Source organism: Microcebus murinus, chromosome 21 (genome assembly GCF_040939455.1).
Source record: "Microcebus murinus isolate Inina chromosome 21, M.murinus_Inina_mat1.0, whole genome shotgun sequence".
NCBI classification, from domain to species: Eukaryota; Metazoa; Chordata; class Mammalia; order Primates; family Cheirogaleidae; genus Microcebus; species Microcebus murinus.
Window position 1 is genome coordinate 4,817,916 of NC_134124.1, and position 12,320 is coordinate 4,830,235.

The 12,320-nt window shown below is 56.4% G+C and overlaps 1 protein-coding gene and 1 long non-coding RNA gene across 2 annotated transcripts in view; one reads left to right on the top strand and one right to left on the bottom strand.

Annotated features, from left to right (window-relative positions):
* Positions 1-2,885: 2,885 nt before the first annotated feature.
* On the bottom strand, positions 2,886-6,326 carry LOC142863077 (uncharacterized). The gene is made up of 3 exons (XR_012913954.1): positions 6,078-6,326; positions 5,858-5,964; positions 2,886-3,779 (listed from the first exon to the last, which is right to left on the bottom strand). It is a non-coding gene; the product is annotated as an uncharacterized LOC142863077 (long non-coding RNA).
* Positions 6,327-6,437: 111 nt separating this feature from the next.
* The window catches only part of TGFBI (transforming growth factor beta induced), a 30,186-nt gene continuing 24,303 nt past the window's right edge, over positions 6,438-12,320 (top strand). The window contains exons 1-2 of the mRNA XM_012762260.2: positions 6,438-6,667; positions 10,754-10,852. Coding sequence (XP_012617714.2) covers positions 6,534-6,667; positions 10,754-10,852 — 233 coding nt within the window. The 5' untranslated portion in view covers positions 6,438-6,533. The remainder of the gene's footprint in view (positions 6,668-10,753; positions 10,853-12,320) is intronic.

Below are 12,320 nucleotides of genomic sequence, written 5' to 3' on the forward strand. Positions count from 1 at the left end.
AGATTATGGACGGATGTTTTCCTCTTATCTAGCTTTTTCAGTATTTTCCAAACTTCTTGTAATGTGCACTGTGCCTTGAATGGGTCAGGGTGGCGGGGAGAGGATTAGACGTTCGTTTAAAAAAAGGAAAACAGAGAAGTCTGGATTTTCTCTCATAAGCCATGGGGAGTGTGCTAGGAGAGCAGGGTTGTTTTGGTAGCAGGGGTGTCTAAGACAGGGCAGACGGGGCGTGTTGACAGACTGGGGAGGGGTGCGGGGTGGGAGCTGAGAGCAGAGAGGTGGGAGGGCAGGGCGGGGAGCAGAGGTCAGAGAGGCAGGGCAGTGGGGATCTGGGGTATTTGAGTGGTCCAGGGGGGAACAGACACCCAGGAGAGGCGCACGTGTAGGGTCTGGGTAGCTGACTGCACGTGGGGCCGGAACAGGGAGAGGCAAAGCCGAATGGAAGGTTTCCAGTCTTGAGCAGAGCCGACGGCGAAAGTGAGGCAGTGAAGAAGGGGAGCTGGACCAAGGAGTCGGGGCCTTCTGTCTTTCAGAATGCATTGCTGCATTGCTGCCGGCAGTCTATTTCTCTGAGGCCCTTGGCCCCCGTGCCAGAAAGCTCCAGGCGAGCCGAAGAAAGGCGTGGGTGAGCTCTGCCCCCCGGCCAGCTTTCCTCGGTGGGCATCACTCCACAAAAGCACTTGAGGTCAGGCAATTAAAGCAACCTCAAAAGCGCCTCTGAACCTGTGGCCTTCCGATGTCAAGATTGTTCTTTTTTAAGCGCCAAAGGAGGCAAAAGAAAAAGCTTCATCTTTCTCTGCTGCACTCCTTTTAATAAAAGGGTTTGTTCTGTAAGGACCTAGAAGGCTGCAGGTTTCCCACCCGGTAAGCTGAGCCAAATCAACGAAACTCTCATGAAAAATCAATTTCCCTGGAAAATCAAGTTGGGTTCTAACCAACAAGAAGCATTTGGCAAGGCCTGATTAAGAAAGCCAGTGTTTGGAGAAGTTGTGAAAACAGCAAGTCATTTAAGAAAGTCATTTAGAAAGTAAACACGGCTTGCCTAATGCCATTTCAGGGCGGTGACAGCTGCCCTGTTCCCATCAATTGTGGGGCCTGAAGCCGCAGGTTTGTTTTCAGTTGCTGCTGTTACAAACCTGCGGACCCTCCCTGCCCCCTCTGCAAACTTGGAAAGGAGAGAAGAATGGAAGATGACCGAACCCAATTTCCTGTCCCTGTTCAGTGTGTGGAAGACACTGAATAGCCAACAGCTGGACCTTGTCAGTCACCAAAGCAAGTGGACAGCCATCCACAGAGCAAGCTGGGCCTCTGCATGAGCTGAGATTGCTGCTGTGGTCATTTCATGGGCACAGATTTGCAGGCGTGTGTCTTTTTCATCAATGGCTGCATGGACTGAGTCATATTTTAGTCTTGTCTGAGCTCTTAGCTATGTAACAGGACCCCTTGGTCCTATGCATACAAATCTCCGAGGGATCGTGAGAAAAACACACAGGTGGGCCCAGAAGATTTGGGGAGGATCTAAGATTCCACTTTCTAAGGAGCCCTGGGTGGCACTGGTGCTGCTGTTTGCAGATCACATTTTGAGTGGTGAAGTCGTGGGAGACCCTTGAAAAATCAAATCCAAAATCCCCTACATGGCACTACAATCGCCCTTTGATTTTAGTAAACTGGAACGTTTCTTGCTTTTGTTTGTAACGTGGATGGAACAGTTGCCGTGTGCAAAGTACGGTTCTAAATGCTGTGTTTTATACAGGGAATGGCAATTTCCCCCAAATTTGACCCATGCGCTATTTTCACGTGGATATCTCATGCCGAAACTTGCCCACCCTTCTCCCTAGCAAGTCCTGGGGAGCTGAATGCTAAAGGCTCTGTTTAGCTACCTGGTGGCTCGTCAGAAAGGCCAAGTGTCCTCTGGAGATGACTTTGACTGTGTCTCGGCCTCCCCTGCTGCCAAGCACCACCAGGGACGTTGGGGAAGATGGCAAGGGAAGGCTGGGGGTGCCAGCCCTCCCACCCCCAGGCCCAGAACCAGGTCCTTTCTCAGGTTCCTTTACGGGGAACTTGTTGCAACTACTGACTCATCCCGATGCCTAAGGCCCGTCATGCACGACAGCTATTTTCAAAAGCGTAACTGTTTCTGGTGATCCTGTGAGTGCCACAGAATGTAAAAGTAGTCATTTTTTTTTTAAGTGGCTGAAAAAGTCTAGTAATTATTGTTCCAAACAAGCCTCACTTTCTCCTGTTTAGACTGACTAACCTGGAAAAAAAATAAAAAACGCCTGCTCAAATGAAAGGCCTTTTAGTGTGCTGTGCTTGCCTGGTTGGCTGTGGGTCACCTGGGGTTAGAGGGTCCCTGCTGCTCCCTCCAGCAGCGTCACCCCCCCAATCTCCAAAGCAGCCGCCTGGGGCAGGGGGGAGCATGTCTCTATTCATGGGGCTCTGCTTTTTACTGTTTGAGAGAGGGTGGGGGGCCGGGCATGGAGGTGGAATTTTTTTTTTTAATATCTAAACAGTAAATGAAGTACTCTTGTAATCTCTTGACTGAGCTCATGGAAAAACTCAAGTCATTGAATGTTAGTTTTATAAACGAGGTAAGTGAGGTCCAGTGAGATTACTCGACTTGCCCCAGACAGAGCCCCTACATCTTGCTCGAGGGGGAGCTGAACTAGAGGGCCGGGCGCCCAGCGCTTACACAGCAGGGGCATCTGGCCTAGAGACCGTGATGCGGCCAGACCCCACTGGTCTCGGGGGAGACTTCTGAGAGAGAGCCTGAGCTCGGATCCCTCTGGGTGCTTCCCACCATCCCATGCCAAGAAGTCAGGTTGCAACAGAAATGTTTTGCTTTCACTTAATGAAATAATTATCTCTCTAGTTGCTCAGAACTATTATGTCTCTTCATTGACCTCTACTGTTTGGAACAATTACAGGGGAGCGGTAATAATAATAATAGCAATGCATGTTTTATGGCCATGTTACTTGGACTGTATCATGTGCTCTTCCTTAGCGTCCCGGGAGGGAGACTTCATCATCTCTACGAGGATAAATTACTAGCTCAGGGCCACACAGCGAGTACGCAGCAGGGCTGGTGTTTGAACCCAGGTCACCTGCCTCCAGAGCCTGTACTCAGCAACTTTGCCGTGCCAACGCCACTGCTCGGGGGAGGCTGGCATCAACCCAGTGCGCACTGCCTGGGGGATCCAAGCTATACGTCTAAGCTACCAAGCAACGTTGCCAAAGGCTGCTTCCTCCCCCCCTGAGTGCACACTCGTCCCAAAAACTTTCTTTCATTTCTTACCACCCCAATTTTACAAAGGGGCTATTGGAACAGCGGCTCATACTCAGATGCCACTCCATAGAGGCCACCATGGTTTGGACCTTCACCAGCCAAGCCAGCCTCCCCAGCTCCTGGGCTCAGCGTCCATCCACCTTGACCCGCTGGGCGGGCGCATTGCCAGGGATGCCATCGGCCTCTGTGCGGGATCACTGGCCGCACGCACTGCGCAGACAGGAGCGGTGTTTATGTGGAAACTGCCAGTTCTTCCTACTATGGTCTCTGGATTTTCTCCCCGGAGGCTCCAGGGAAAAAATGATAATAAACACCACAATGAGGAAAATGATTCATGCACGATGTGGAGCTAAATCCCAGGAGCCCAAACCCAGAACTCCTCCAGCATGAGCCGCATTCTCCTCTCCCAAATGATTGTTTTGGGGAAAACCCGCTCATTCCAGACCAAAGGATGTGCTTGATGGTCCTCGCCGGTGAGCAGTATGAGCCACATCTGGACAGAGACAGAGCAAAGGGAACATTTTCCCCAAGGGGCAGAGGTCCCCAGCACTGGCACTGGCCCTCCACGCGTAGCCAGGGGAGTGAATCCCACCCCTCCCTTCTGGGGAGATGGGGTAAAGGAGGTGGCAGGGAGGCCATCAGGGAAGGACCTGGCTCTCCCCAAGATCAAAGCCACCCCGGAACACCTACTTGTCATCAATGCAAAAGATACAGGCTCGGGTTAGAATGTCCAGGAGACTTTCTATGGCCTTGTAGTTTTTGGTTTCCGGAGTGCCAACCATATGCTGGGGCCTACTCGCTGGGGTCCAGCTTGGACTCTCTGCCCCACCTGGCAGTGATGATGGTGGCTCTCCAAAATTCTCCTCTCCTGTGGCCCCTCTGTATCACCCTGGGCCTCTCCTTTCAGGGCTCCTCCTCAGCCTGCCCCTCAACCACTCCCGCCTCTCCAGGTGGCTGTTCCCCAGGTTCTGGCCACCCTCTCCTCTTCTTCCCCTTCCTCCTCCTCCTCTCTTCCAACACATGCTCCTGAGGGATCTGATCTAATCCCTGGCTTTAGCTCCCTCCTGTCCATCTCCTCCTGGAAACGCAGGTGTCTTGCCGTGCGCAGTGTGAACACAGGTGGAGCCACTCCCAGGTGCACCCAAATGCGCACCTTCGCCAGGTTGCCGCACACAGGCATTGGGTCCTTCCAGCTACGAGCCTCCAGGTTACCTCTGGCTCCTCCCTCTCCCCCGGGCCTCCCGGCCCCGCCCCGGCGGTTTCCAAGTCCAGCCAGTGCTACCACTAAAACCTCCTTACCTGTCCCCTCCTCTCCTCTCTCTCTGTCATTCCCACCAGCCCCTCCGTAGCTCCCAGCCCTCGGTGCTGCGCCCTCCTCCAGCACCCAAGCTGCTTTGCTCCATGCTCTCCTTGCTCCTGTCCCCTCTCTGTCACTATCCCTGCCTCCCAAGGCTTTGACCCCTCCTATCACCACTCAACATCTCCAAGCCTCTCTTGACTTTGTCTTTCCTTGGTTCCATCATCCTAACTGCCCGCTTCCCTTCTCAGATAAGCTTCCGGACAGGACTGTCTACAAGCCACTCATGTCTCCATCAGACCACCACAGCCTGGCCTGCGCCAGCCTGCTCTCCACAGCCAAGTCCCCAGTGACCTCTCTGTTTCCAGCGCAGCGGACGGATGCAGGTCTGTCCTGTGCGCAGCGTTCCTCCTGGGCTCCCTCCCCCCAGCGACAGTCCCACACTTCCCACTTCCTCCCGATCTGCCGTCGCTGAAGCTGACTCCCAGGTGTGAATCCCCTTCCTGGATCCCCTGCTCAAGCCGGCTTAGATCCCGTGGGATGCTCCACCTGCGCGAAGCACAAGCATCTCAAACTCGGTGTATCTGAAACCACTTGTCTGCTCCCTGCAAGCCTGCAGCCCTCCGCGTCCCTCATTCTAATCGGCATCACCCTGCCACCACGCCCGGGCCGCAGACACCTCCATCATCCCTCAATCCCCCTTGCCCCCACTCTCTCTGCACAGCCTCCAAGCTCTAGCGGGTGCACTGCCTCCTAGGCCACCCTCAAATTTGCCAGCCCCTCTCCGTCTCTGCCTCTACCACCATGATGCAAGCTCTCACACGGTCCCTTCCTGGCCACCTGATCGTCCTGCCTCCTTAAGCCTGCTCATGACACTGGCCATGTCATCTGTAGGACTCTTAGCTGGGGTCTGGCCCCGCTACACTCTACCCCTCCTCTTCCACCCTCGCCTCCAACTCCCCATGCTTCAGACAACGGGCAACTTGAGTCCCTGAACAGATGCCTCATCTGGCCTTGCTAACCCCTTCTCATCCTTCAGGCCTAAGAGCAGCTGTCCCCTCCTGTTGGGGCAGGTGGCTCCTCTGGGCCCCCAAGGCCCCAGCTGCCCCTCTCCACAGTACATTGTTGGTTGGTCCATGGATCTCCCTGACTGCGAGCTTCCTCGGAAAGGGCCTGGGTCTCATCCACTCTTCCATCTTTGTGACCTCAGGGCTGGCAGTGCCAGGTAACTGGTGGGTGATGAACAGGTGCTTGGGTGAGCACCATCGCTCTACCTGTGCTTGACTAGCTGTCTGCTTGCTCTGAGCTCCTCCAGGGCAGGGCTCTTGCCTTTTCCATCTCTTCGCAGCATCTACCTGGCAGGAGGCCTGCAGAGAGTTCACTGCACGAGGGAGGGAATGAGTGAGCCCCAAGGTGAGGACCCCACCCTTTCCCTCCTCCAAGAGCAGCCTGGAGCAAAACCTGCCCCCACGGGTTCTGGCTTCTGTCACTCACCAGATCTACTCCTCACCTATCTTGCCATGAGCTTGGCTGGCGGTGGGGGCCCTGGGGTGGGGAGACAAGTCCGCTGGGCCAGGTGACCGGGGGTGGCGCTGCCTCCCCATCTCCGGGTCAGCGAGGGGTCTTCGGGCTCAGGGCGCGCAGGACCCGAGCGGGGAGTGAAGTTTAGGGCGAGCGTCAGAGACGGCGCCCCTGCCCTGCATTTGGAGGGACCCGCGTGGCTGCCCGGGCGCAGGGAGGGAGGGAGGCGGCGGCGCGGGCGCGGGCCTTGGCCCACGGGCCAGGACGGGCGCGCGGCTCGGCGGGGGAGCGGGGCTGGGAGGCGCCAGGCGGCCGCGCTCCCGCCCCCGGCCGCTCCCGCCGCTTACTTAACGTGGCGGGCGGCGGGGGCGCCCTCACTTCCCGAGCCGCCGCCGCGCAATTGCTCTCTCGGTGCGCGACCCCCGCTCCATGGCGCTCCTCGTGCGGCTGCTGGCTGTCGCCCTGGCGCTGGCCCTGGGCCCCGCCGCGACCCAGGGGGGCCCCGCCAAGTCGCCCTACCAGCTGGTGCTGCAGCACAGCCGGCTCCGAGGCCGCCAGCACGGGTAAGCCCAGCCGCCCGGCCCGGGACGGCGCCCGCCGTGGGGGGCTCCCAAGCGGGCTGGGGGGCGCAGGGGACAAAGCCCAGAGGAAGAGCAGGCAGCTTGCAGCTCTGAGACCAGCCCTGCCCGTGGAGGGAGGGAGGTGGGGGCCGTGGAGGGAGACCAGCGGGAGGACGCTTTGTAGAGGAAGAAAGTGGGGAGCTGGTCGAGGACCCGACTCGGGCCAAGAGCGCAGGACCGACCGCGCTGTCAGCCTCTCCTCCCGGCCCACAGGAGGGAGCAGTTGGCAGCTGTCTGCCCAGAATCCCAGTGGGAAGGTGCCCAGGGCAAGCTGGAAGCCCACCAGGCAGGCAGCTCGCAGCCAGGTCCCTGGCCAGCAACTTCAGACGGGGTTGGGGGGGTGGGGAGCACAAGGTGGCAGCGTCCAAGGCGCCCCAGTGGCCTGTGCACCTGGCCATGCCCCGCACTCACACTACCTGGGCACTGCAAAGGCAGTGTGGCACCTCTGCCCCTGCCAGTGCAAAGCAAGAGAAGCCACTGGGCCTCACACACATTGTACAGATGGGGAAACTGAGTCATGAGAGGTCATGCCACTTTCCTGCAGTCCTGCAGCGTGCACCGGAGCCAGAACTGGAGTCTTTCTTAAAGCAGTGGCTGGGTTTGTAAATATGGGGCATGAGCACTGCAAGTGTTCCTCTGAGACGCTGAGGATGGGCTGGCTCTAAGAGACAACCAAGGCTGAAGGTCTCACCTGGTAAAGACCCTAACACAGTCCCAGGCCGAGGTGGGCAATATTTCTGCGCCCCACACCAGGCCATGCCTGCTTCACACACAGCCGGGCTGTGCCGCGGCTTCCAGCCCACCTGCACCTCCTCCTCCTGCGCAGCTAGGGAAACCGCATGTGAGTAAGGTCGCAGTACGGCTGCTCAGGGGGAGGCCAGATGCCACTGGGGTCTGGCAGTCACCAGGCCTTGCCTGCACCTCCAAGGGACTGGACCCATCCGAACTCTGATGGAAACTCATTGTGGGGGTTACAGAGTTGAGTTCGCAGGTCCCGACAGAGCCCTGGCCCTCCACGCCAGGCGTGCTCTGGGCGGGGGCACAGCCGTCTCTCCTCCTAGGGAGCAGTTGCCCTCGTGTGCTCTGCCTGCAGCTTGGTGGTCTAACTTGGCCTTCCAGGTGTTTTGGGCTTTTGGGAAGAGGGGCTTCGGGGGGACAAGTCAGGCACCCTGCAGAGCGAGATCAAGCCGGGCCTGCCCACAGCTGCGACACCCTCCTGGGGCAAGGAGAGCGCGGGGCAGATCCCGGGGGCGCTGGGGAAGTGGAAAACCCCTTGGACTTAGGCTGTGTGCGCCAGAGGGCAGAGGGGCAGGTGGGCAAGGCGAGGGGGATATGAGGCCTCAAAGTCGAGCTGTGAGCCACCAGCGTCTTTACTGCCCCCGTCCACCCCCCGCCCTGGTCCCTCTGCTTCTCTGGCAAATGAACCGTGTTGTGTTTGGGTGCCACAGTCCGCCCGGGAGGTTTCCGTTTCTTCTGTTTTGTACCCACTAAGTCAGGAGAAGATGCCTGCAGCATGCCCCGCGACACTGTCACCTGTAAGGGCATCTCTGGGCACAGCCCCAGGGAAGGGTTCCCCAAGGTATAGAGCACCTTTCCACCAAGAACCGTCTTTTTAGCAAAGCTCTTCTTCCCTTCAGAGCCCAGAAGAGACACTGACCAGCTGGAAAATAGGGCTTGTTTTTTTTTTTTTGTTTTTTTTGTTTTTTTAACATGCAGATGCTCTTGATTATGAGTTTCAGATATTTGATCAATTTCCCCACCGTACCCCTGCAGGCCAATCCTCTTGATGAACTTCGTGCAGTGCAGTTGGAAAGGCCTAGAGTAATTGGTGGTGGGCAGAATGATCTGGGAAGTCTCAGGAGTTACCCCGCCCCCAGTAAAACCTGGATGCACAGGGACAGGAACCGAGACAAAACGGTTGCAGGCACCGTGGCACTAACTCTGAACTCTGTCCCCGAAAATACCGCAGGGCTGCCTGGCTTTGCGCACATGGGTGTGGCCCCCATGCAGATGGGTAACCTCGTTCGGGCTCCAGCCCTTCATTCAAAGCGAGAACTGGTGCATAGGGAAGGAGAACGTGTTTGCTGTTTTAAGGAAATACAGTGTGCTTCAGACGCGGTGGAGGAAGCACTGTGTTGTTGGTGTCTAGCACCCTATCACCCTCACCACTTCTGCTTTCATCTTCCCCACCCTAAAGGGAGGTCTGTTGTTCATGCTCCCATCTTACAGATGGTGAAACGTCAGCTCAGTGATTCAGTCCAAGCACGGAAAGCTGTCGAGAGGCAGTTGTTACAACATGGTCTCTTGACTGTGTCGCTACAGAAGGAAGGGAAGGGGAAAAATAATACTGAACACAAAGTAAAAATGGGATCGCATTTCCAAACATCAACAACCAGAGACTGGACCGGGTCTCCTGCAGCGCTTGATTTTTAAATCCAAGTGGAACAGCAGCACTGTTATGCTTGAGGCAGAGGGGCCAGAAATGGCTCGTTCATTTCCGTTAGGCTTCGGCATAAATCTCCGCTGTACAGAGCCCACCCACACCCCCCTGATGGGAGAGGGAGACCCAGGGTCACAGCCGCCCCGGCCTCTGCTCCGGTTGCGAGGGCAGCAGCAGTGGAAACGCTCTGCAGAGGAATGTCCGAGCCGCATTCGCTAGAGACTCGCTGAAGAGTCGCCAAACGCCTACGGAAAGTTGCAGGGAATTCATCGACAGTAATTGTTTCCTGCTCGGGCAGATAGAAGAACTTCTGGGATTGTACAACAATAAATAAAACCTAGGGCTGGAGGGTGGCCAGCAGGGACTCCTCGGGGTTATTTGGGGACTTTCTAATCTATGAATGCTAGGCAGAGAAGCCAGGTGTGTAGAAAGCTGGAGGCTGCTGTCACTTGGCCAGACCCGGCTAGGACTAGGAGGCCTGGACTCGCTCTCTGCTGGCCTGGGGTCTCCTCTCCAGACTTCACTTCTCTCGCCCCAGGTTCTTGCATTGATTCACTAACACCCATGTGCCTCCTCTGCCTACTCCCCTTTGGAAAAAAAAAAAAAAAACTGGACAAGAGGTGACAGTCACATGCTGGAAGAGACAGGGCGGAGAGGAAAGGGTGGGGGTGGATTCCCAGCCCGTCACTCGGCTGCAGCTAAATGGCGGCAGCGGTGGCCGCAGCTCTCCCGGCAGTATCCGCGCGACGCCCCGACGCCCTGCACAGCGAAGGAGGTCTGCGGGTTACGTTTTGAACGTGGCTGGAGAACTGACGTTAAAGGAACTCCCCACCCTTTGCAAGACACCTGAAGTTCTCCGGGCCCTCAGGTTCTGATTTCTTGGCTCCTGCATCCTGACTGGGTGGCAGGCCCCGTCTAGAATGTGAAAGACAGATCACTTGCTCTCAGTGTTCTTTTGAGTGTAGTTGAAGAGAAGAGACACCCACCCCACAGGCACACCAGGGGCGGGACTCTGTTTGGTACCCAGCACCACACAAGGACTGAGACCCAGGTGAGAGGGTGGAGAGAAGCAAGTCACCTGGGACGCCGGAAGAAGGCCGTCTGGGGGAAGTGGCACTTGAGTTGGGGTCTAAGTGATGAACATGTGGGAGTCACATGGGAGAGCATCCCCTATGATGGCCCTGGCAGCAGCCGGGCGTGGCCTCCAGTCACAAGGAAGGCACTCGTTACAGGTGGCCTGGGGGGGCCAGGGGCCGGTCTAGGGATGCAGAGCACGTCTGTATGTGGAGCTGCGCGGAAATCCTTTTCTTTACGCTTGCCAATTGCCCGTGTCAAAAAGGATACTTACATGACGTTATACCCACGTGTAAGAGAGACTTTAACAATTTTTAACCGAAGGGGAAGCTTTCATGGGGGCCGATGGGAATCTAAGTAGACAGGCCTAAAGCCAGCCCCTGGTACCCAGACTGAAGGGGCTGTCTCTCCTCCATTTCTAGAACATTGGCCCAGGAAGGCCAATCTGATGGGAAAGATGTCAAGGTGGGGTGGCCGTGCTACCATTTTGCTAACTCTGTTGCTTTTGTTTTCAGCCCGAACGTGTGTGCTGTGCAGAAGCTCATCGGCACCAACAAGAAGTACTTCACCAACTGCAAGCAGTGGTACCAGAGGAAGATCTGCGGCAAATCAACGTGAGTGTCCGTAGCCCCCCTGGACCACCAGTGCCAGGGAGGCCCAGCGGGTGCGTGCGGGAGGCAGGCGCCCCCGTGCCTGGGCGCACCTTATAAAGGGCCAGGCTGCCGGAAGAGCCATGACGGTGCATGTGAGAACCTGTCGGGACCGTGTGCCGGGGAGTGGCATTTCTAAGAAACTAGGCCAATTCTGTTTTGCATTTTTAAGGCTGCCGACAAGCCTTGGATATGCTTTTGGTTGGTTTGGGATTGCAGGAAGCGTGAAACATTGGTGGGGGGCGGGGTTCTCAATGATCACCAAGTGATACAGATGTTCGGGGGAGAAGCCACCTACATGTGACTCTGCAAAAGAGAGCCCACTGCTGGAGCTATGCTGAAGAACACCACCCCTGCTCTGCAGTCCTAAGGCAAACACCCCCAAAAGACTTCCCGTGCCTAGATACGCGCACGTTAGGAGACAGCATGGCGTATTGAGAACGCTGGCTCAAACCCCGGCTCTCCCACTTCCCTGGGCAAGGGGCTTCATCTCTAGAACCTTCCATTGCCAGAGCTGTAAAGTGGGAATACCACAGGGACCTACCTTAGGGGGTTGTTATGAGGAATGCGGTGCGTGGCGCTTAGTCGGTGCTCAGTGAATGCTCGCCGCCATTATCGTTACCCCTGACTTTGCAAACCTAGACCACACACGCGGCAGTCAGAGTGGCAGCAGGGCGTGGGAGAGCGTGGTCGCAACAGGCTTGCCGGTAAGCAGGGAGCAGCCTTCGCTCCGGCTGCCTGGTGGAAACAGGGTAGCGTCGTGTTCTAACAGATTCTGGGGAAACTTCATCTGTTTCAGCACTCCCTGTCGACAGGTCTCAAAGCTGGCTTTCTCCTGCGGCTAGGAGGATGTGCTCCGGGAAACCTCCTGAGCCCCTGGGGGCAGGGGGGGCCCTGACCTTCCTCTTGTCTGCGTAACAGGAGGACTAAGGCGTTCTCTGCCACGATCCTGAGCACTTTCCAGTGTCGGGGATTTTTAAATTTGTTGCTCGTGACATTGCTTTGGAGCAGACATCTCCTCCAATTTAACAGCCAATGGAAAGCAGGGAAAACGCTCTTCCCTTGAAATGTGCATGGAACTAAATATCCCAGTGTGCGACCCTGATTGTGTTAGGCAGTTATCAGTCCTGGTTGTGAATCCCTGGGAGCCTGAGCAGGGCAGGTCCGTGGCAGCTGGCTGCCCGGCCTTTAAGCTAGAGCTGAGCGAGCTGGGACACACCGCCCGGTTTCAGTGAATAGAAGCCCAGCGATGATTCTTGCTGCCGTGAGCAAAAAGATTATGCAAATCCCTCTTCCACCCATCCTTCCATCACATCCAAGTTTAAAAAAAAAAGGAAAAAGAAATACCTTTAGTACTTACTGCTGGATTTGTTCTCGTGTGCATGTATTATCTACGCAAACATGCAGTTAAGTAATTGCTTAATTATACATA